The sequence below is a fragment of the Penaeus monodon genome, chromosome 38, assembly GCF_015228065.2.
Source record: "Penaeus monodon isolate SGIC_2016 chromosome 38, NSTDA_Pmon_1, whole genome shotgun sequence".
In the NCBI taxonomy this organism is placed as follows: Eukaryota; Metazoa; Arthropoda; class Malacostraca; order Decapoda; family Penaeidae; genus Penaeus; species Penaeus monodon.
This window is the reverse complement of record NC_051423.1, coordinates 26,857,525-26,865,024: the sequence shown is the minus strand read 5'-3', so window position 1 is coordinate 26,865,024 and position 7,500 is coordinate 26,857,525. Positions and strand designations below refer to the sequence as shown.

Sequence of the window (7,500 nt, the reverse complement as noted above, 5' to 3'; positions counted from 1 at the left end):
TTATTAAATTGTTATTAAAATCTTAGTAATATTAAAGACAATGACATAATACAAAAGACACTTTCCAAAAATCAAGGAAGAGTAAACAAATGAGATAGGTAGGACTAATAACTGACGCTTTCTTGAGCCATCTGTGTATAAATACAATAAAGGAACTTATAGTACAGTGGGCATGGCATGTATTCTTGTCATCCCTGCCAGTTGGGTTAAGTGGCAACACTCAGGTGTGTGGCTTGCAGGCCTGGCCCAAACAAACACTTGTGTGCAGTGTCAAGACTCCTTGCCTCTTCTTTGCAGTAATATTATCTTTATTTGCTTGATGTTTTTTGCATATTTGCCATTTTTCAAGATCTTTCCAAGATCAGTATTAGTCATGTGATATGCTGTATCAACATGGTGTAATAGACTGTTTTCCTTGAATAGACTCCATATCATCTCTGTAGGTAGTATACAAGTCTGTGCAATATCAATACTAGTAAGTAACATTTTGTTATTTGTGCCTTTTTTGAATATCTTCGAATTATTCAGTTTTGAAATATTTTTGAATTATTCAGTTTTGAAATATTTTTGAATTATTCAGTTTTGAAATATTTTTGAATTATTCAGTTTTCAGTCAGCCAGTCAGGGGCGAGCAGGAATAGGATCCTAAGCATGGAAATATTGTCCTCCCTAGAGCCTGTGCTCTTACACCCATAGCTCATGAATGATGGATTCCATGCAAGATTTACTTCCTAAATGGCCACTGAATCTAATCTTCCTCCAAGAGTTTTGTGCTCTCATGGAGAGTGATTCCTGTCACCTGGGCCTTTAGCTGATTTTTTCATAACATTCCTGTTACCCTGGCCCATGTCCTAATTTTTTCATAGCCAAATTTTTCATTACATAATGGTCACATCAACCAGACCCAGTGAGTTGATGATAATAGTTGACCCTTAATTTCAGTGATAGTATTTACCAAGCCACATGCAAGGGGTCAAGCATAGTCAGCCTCAGGAACTAAAAATTTGAAGCTCTGGGAGCTCTCATATATTGGGCTGCAGCATACACAATTTTGCAATATTTGAGACAAAAACAAGGCATTAACTGCACATTTGAAGGGCTGTAGCCTCTTAACTGCTGTGCCCAGAGCCATACAAACTGCTACAGCTATACAATTTGAAACTTGCTGTCTGTGCATGGTGTGTGCTTGCCAACTGGCATTCAGCTTTGGCTCATTATGGCAAGAATAGATGTATATCAGCAAAATGGGTTAATACTGGCTGAAATTTCTTTTTTTTTTTTTTTTTTTTTTTTTTTTTTTTTTTTTTTTTGAAGTATAGAGTACCTGGGTAGCTGTACATTCAATAATAGAATTACTCATATTTTGTGCAACCATACTGTTTCTTTTCAAGTTTACATTTTCTTCAATTCATTATTATTTTTCACATCCACTGCTATTCTCATTAACCTAGTGCTGCTGGGGATGGTATGCAAGTACATGCCATGCCCACTGTGAGTATAGTTTATTAATTCAGTGCTGACATGCATGGCATGTGTGTACTTGCCATGCCCATTGTGAGTTTTATTAATTGTTTTTACACATAGATGACTACACTTGTACTAGTTGCCAATGAGCCAATTACGAGTACTGCCTGTCTCACCCGCTTACCCTTTTCCTTGATTTACAAAAAAGTATTTTATATTATCTTATTTTGCTGTTACTAATGTTTATAACATTATAGTAATTATTATGTCTGTAATAAAAATAGCACCATCAATATTCATAGCATTAGTAAAAAAAGTTTTTCCCACCAATTCAAGGAAAGGAGAAATTAGGTAAGGTCTCAAGGTCTACCAATTAACTCTTTTGTGGCTAAGTACTAGCAGAGCCATTTATGTGCTGAGACATTTCACGAAAAAAAAAAAAAACACAGTATTTTCCCAGTGTTATTGGGTTTAATTAGTTTGGTGACTTCCCAGTATTTTTACAAACTGTATTTACAAATGTGAAAAAATAGCTTTTAGCAGACTGCTAAAGTACTGTACAATTGATTAGTATGTTTTGATAATTGTTCTTTAAGCAATAAATCAACAACCTCTCTTGACACCCTTCATGGCTTAACATCCCTCTAGTATGAGTTAGTCTAACCCCAAATTTGGTCTTTTACTGTCCTCCCTTTCCTTGAGGGTAGGTTATCTGTATATTATATGACAATTGGCTCTTGTGTTATGCTGGTGGGAGGCATATATTTGTGTGCCACTAACCCCAGTACTACCCTGATGGTAAAGAAAGTATTCAGAGACAAATGGAATGACTGTCATTATACATGGATCATAACATAATGCACTGGTTAGTGGCAGGTAAATGCCCATTACCTTAGCTAGAAGAAGCATGCCCCAGCTGTATGAATAATAACACCACCACACTTGTTGTATAATGGTGAATCAGTTTGTATTTTTGATAAACAATTATGAGATTCACATAGATGACAAACAGATACTGTGATACTGTACAATTAATATGTGTGTATGTGTGCATGTGTGTGCAAGCCTGTCACAACCTTGTTTGTAAGAAGGAGGGGTTGGACTCCAGTGGAGCATAAGTCTGTCTAATGGCAGTGTACATGTGTGTAGATTGCAATTTTCCTGACAGCTGTAAAAAAAAAAAAAATTGTTCTCATACCCCCCCATTTTATATTTTTCTTTGTTTGTGTTCTTTGTTTCCAATTATTTAAGAAAAATATAGAATATTAATGAATTTGTTTCCAAATTGGTGTAAGAGTTCTGAAATGTCTTACTTTTGTTGCTGGCAACTAGCTGCTGTACTGTGCCTGGTGCTGTGAAGGAGTCCATCCATACTGCCTGGAAGATGGGGAGGGACCAGAGTCGGAAGTAGAGGAGACCTTCTGGATTTGCCGCAGGTGTGCTGTGTGTCATGTGTGTGGAGCCCCTGGGGCTGACTCGCTCCTTCGATGCTCAGACTGTCGCAACTACTACCACATGGAGTGCCTTGGACCGTCAGCGCACAGCACCTGCCAACCCCCTCCAGACCGCCCTTGGGTAAGTTTTGCTCTTGGTTGCTTGCATATCTTTATTGAGGTCTAGTGTTTCCTCATTTTCAAAATACGTGGGTGTTCCATACTCTGCTCTTTTCATCTTGCATTCTCCTTGTGATTCATTTTCTCTCTATTTCTCTTATTTCTTGCCTTTTGTCAGCTGCTCTTCTTGTCTTTTGTTAGGTCCTCTCTTCTTCCCACTCTCCCTTTCTCACTCCCCTTCCTCCGTCCTTACACCCTTGTTCTCGCCTTCCCTTCCCTTTTTTCTCCCTCTCTCCATTTCTCACTACCCTCCCTTTCTTTTCCCTCTCTTCCTCCTTTTCGTTCCTTCTCTCCTTCCATCCTTTGTATCTTTGCTTCCCTTATCTTTCTTTTTTTTTCCAATTTTCCCTTCCCTTCCCTTCCCTTCCCTTCCCTTCCCTTCCCTTCCCTTCCCTTCCCTTCCCTTCCCTTCCCTTCCCTTCCCTTCCCTTCCCTTCCCTTCCCTTCCCTTCCCTTCCCTTCCCTTCCCTTCCCTTCCCTTCCCTTCCCTTCCCTTCCCTTCCACCTGTACTCTGTTCATTACTTACTTTTCTCTCTCCCTTTATTTCTTATTCTTTTCTCTGGTCTCTTTCGTTATGATTGGCCATAGAAACAGTAAGTAAAAATTTCTTTCAACCTTTTCTTTTTTTGATTCATTGACATAGTAGTATCATTTACAATTTTTATGGGAAATAAATCTCAGTAACATGTCTGCAGTATGTTCTTTTTAGCTGGTGGTCATACATTGATAATAAGATTTTTTTTTCTTATCATAAAGTAGTAGTAGTAGTAATAATAATAATAATAATAATAATAATAATAATAATAATAATAATAGTAATAATAATAATAATAATAATAATAATAATAATAATAATAATAATAAACAAAATCGGTATGATGAAGCCTCTTAATTTGAGTTTGTTTATTTGTGGTGATTTCTTGTTTATTTTTGCCAAAGATTAATTTCTTAAAGTGCAAATAAAGATATACAAGATACATAGAAGAATCTGTTGTCTCATTTTGGAGTGTCATCATGGTTGGTATACTATTTGTGGGCACTGATGTAGGTTGAATATCTGATGGAAGAGATACCATTATTTATTTATTTCATTTATTTTTTTAACCTGTTTTTCTTATTCATACTGCAACTACCTCTCTGTCCTATGTGATTGCCCAAGGGTGCCATGAAACAATGCTGGTCAGGGGTGGTTGAGGCTTCACACCAAACCCACACACCCGCCCGCCCAAGCATAATCTAGAGCCTATCCTTCAGAATTTGACTTTAGTAGAGTCTTATGAGCTGCATGTATCCAGCTCTTTGAGTAAATTGTGTGCCTGTTGTGGGTGCTTCACATAGGACGGTGTGTGTTGATGGCTTTGCCCAAGGTCCATTTTGATATTTCTACTTTTTTTGTATAGAAATCTAAAGATTGGTGAAAGTTATTGATGTAAGGAAGCTTCTGTTGTGGTGGCGTAGATGGCACCTTGGAAATCACATGGGATGTGGGGTACAGCTGTGTCTTTGTTTACTAATGGCAGCTCAGTTAAAAATTTGAGAATATATGTTTTGCTAATTGCCTTGCATAGGTAATTTAAAATGTTGATAGTGCAGTTGAAGTTGAGGTTACTGTCTTGCCAAGAAATTACTGAGCAATACTGCCATGAATATAACAGGCTGTGACACAAGGCTGAAACTCCCCATTATCCCTGTGTTTTCCAGGAGGCAGAATCCATGGCGCTGCTTTCCGAGTCTTGGCCGAAGCAGTTGGGAATATTTGATGCTGGTGGGGGTAAGGAGAGCAATTTGATGCAGAACATTGATATATACACCAAACTTGATGCGTTGCGAGACTTTGATGTGGATCCTGATGATGAAGAGGACTTAGAACCAGACATCTTTTTCCTCCCACTCAGTGCTGATTCAGCTGAACAACAACGAGCTCTGTTTGAGCATGATGACTCCTCAGATGAGGGGGAGCTTGAGGATTCATTTTGTCTTGAAGACAACATAATCGAGGTATTCCGAGATGTTGATCTTTATAAGCCTGAACCAAGTCCAACGGCTAACAAGAATGGGAAGGAAGTAGCATCCATGAAAGAAGATGAATACCTCTACTTAGGCTATAAGAAAATTAGTGAGTACTCTTCCAACAGAATTGAAACATCTTATTTCAGACTGTTACAGATTATTCATAATGAACTCTTTGACACACTTGGATACCCGACATGGAGGGAGATGCTGAAAGATGGACTGGTCATGGAGAGACCAACTGGTTCAGGGTCTGGTTCAGACACTGAGACTGCCTCAGAAGGCGAAGAGGACAGTGAGGATAGTGATCTGGACTGGGATGAAGTCCTGGAAATCCGGCGCCATGAGGCTGTGCAGGAGCTGAAAGAAAGAGAAGACAAACGGCGGGAGCAAGAGCGACGACAGAGGGAAATAGAAAGAGAAAAGGCTCGTGTTGAGAAGCTGAAGGAGCTTGAGAGAGAAGCCAAGGAGGCAGCCCAGAACAAAGAAAAAGATACTTTTACACCAAAGATGAAGATTCTAGGCTCAGATAAAACTGCTAGTGTGCAGGACCTAGCTAAGAAGCCACTATTTAGGAAGAAAAGGAAGTGTGGACGTCCACTAGGATCAAGCAACAAGGCAAAATATGGTGATGAGGATTTTGTTGTTTATGATATTCATGATGACAAATTCCTTTGTGATGGTGACCAAAGCAGTACCCCAAGGAGAAAAAGGTTGAGGCAACCTAGGAGTTGGGAAGAATTTGATGAACTGTTTGCTCAGATAGGCCTGATGACAGATGCCACAGCAGAGGAAAATAAGGAGGAAGTTAGAATACGGAAGAGAAGGATTGTACATACTGACAATGGCATCTTTGGCTCAAGGGATGAGAGAGTGAAGATGAAAGCTAAAAGACAGAAATTAGATTTGGTTAAGAACAAGAAGCTCAAAGCTTTGAAAAGAATGGGCAAGCTTGATATAACTCAGAAATGCAAAGACCGTATCAGCAGCAGAATTAAGAAAGTTGGGAGGCCTCCAAAAATCAAAACTAACAAAGGGCAAAAAAATTATGAGATAAGTGAGCAAGAAGTTAAGCCTAAAAGGAAGAAGCTGTCTGAAATCAGGGACTTCAAAGTTTCAGATGCAAGGCCTGATGGGATGGGGCTGAAGGAATCACCTTGTGAAGCAAAAGGGAGCAACCTAGCTAGGCAACCAAATGGCATGAATAAGGAGGTTTTAGGTATACCAAATCCTACAGCATTACCTGAAAACAAGCATGATCAGAAAGACTTGTCAATCCATCATGGTGTATCTCCTGTACAGAATTACTGTGATAATCTTACCAATTCTGAAAATGCTTTAGAGAGAGAAAGTTCAGTGAAAGAGGTTGGCTCACTGGCTGAGGATGTGTCAAATAGTAGCATGGAGATCAGCAGCAGAAAATCCATTGGAAAAGGAGAGAAGTCCAATGAGTTTATCACACTGGCTGTTCATCAAAGTGAAGAGATGCCACGTCCAGAGGAAGAAAACAGTGACAAAGAGAACCTTCCAAGTGTTGGCACTGAGACAAAAGTAAAAGATAGCGAAGCTGTGATATCTCAGAAAAAACATGTCAATGGCCTTGAAGAAGAAGGAACTTCAGCTCATAGTCAGTCTGCTGAAGATAGTGAGGAAGAGGCCAAGCCTGAGAGAAGTGAAGTTAAATGCCTTGACCTAGGGGGTGTGAATCTCCCTAAGTTACCTGAAAAGAGGTCGCGGAGGTCTGTGGGCCGTGCCTCTGAGCTAGCTAGTCAGAGAAAGGCAATGATGGATTTCTGATATTAGTTGGCATAGTGGACTATTGTGCTATCTTCTTGTAAAATGACTTTCTTGTAAATAGCAATTATTTATCATCCTTTGCTTCACATGGTCAGTGATTAGTACTTTGATTAGATGCAGAGTGGATAGTGATGTTCAAAATATGACAGAAAAATGTTAGATATTTACTGGAAACCATTTATTAGAGTAGGAATTGCATATATATTTACAAAAATTGAATATGTCATGTGTAGGGAAGTACTGTGTATAATATTGTGTATTTATTTATGTGCCAATATTTCTTTTAAAGTTAAGGAAGAATGATATTCTCAGGGACTATAACTTCTTTCTATAATAACAGTGGACTAGTCTCCAAGTAGCTAATCGAATTGCTCGTTATGGTAACTACGTCTTATCCTACCTAGGATACACATATATTTTTCTTTGAACTATATTAAACAGAAGTTGTCATTTATTCAACTTTACAACTTTGCAATTGAAAGTTTTAATTTCATTAAAGCAGAGACAACATATTATTATGTAGGCCAATTAATAAGATATTTCTTTTCTATCAGTGGTTACCAATTATTTTTTCGTTCTGAGATAAAAGATTTCAGTGATTTTTCCATGAGACAA

The 7,500-nt window shown here is 38.5% G+C and overlaps 1 protein-coding gene across 1 annotated transcript in view; it reads left to right on the top strand.

Annotated features, from left to right (window-relative positions):
* The window catches only part of LOC119596990, a 33,546-nt gene extending 26,052 nt beyond the window's left edge, over positions 1-7,494 (top strand). Inside the window, exons 9-10 of the mRNA XM_037946410.1 lie at positions 2,797-3,039; positions 4,780-7,494. Of these exons, the coding sequence (XP_037802338.1) occupies positions 2,797-3,039; positions 4,780-6,885 (2,349 nt within the window). The 3' untranslated portion in view covers positions 6,886-7,494. The remainder of the gene's footprint in view (positions 1-2,796; positions 3,040-4,779) is intronic.
* Positions 7,495-7,500: the final 6 nt, after the last annotated feature.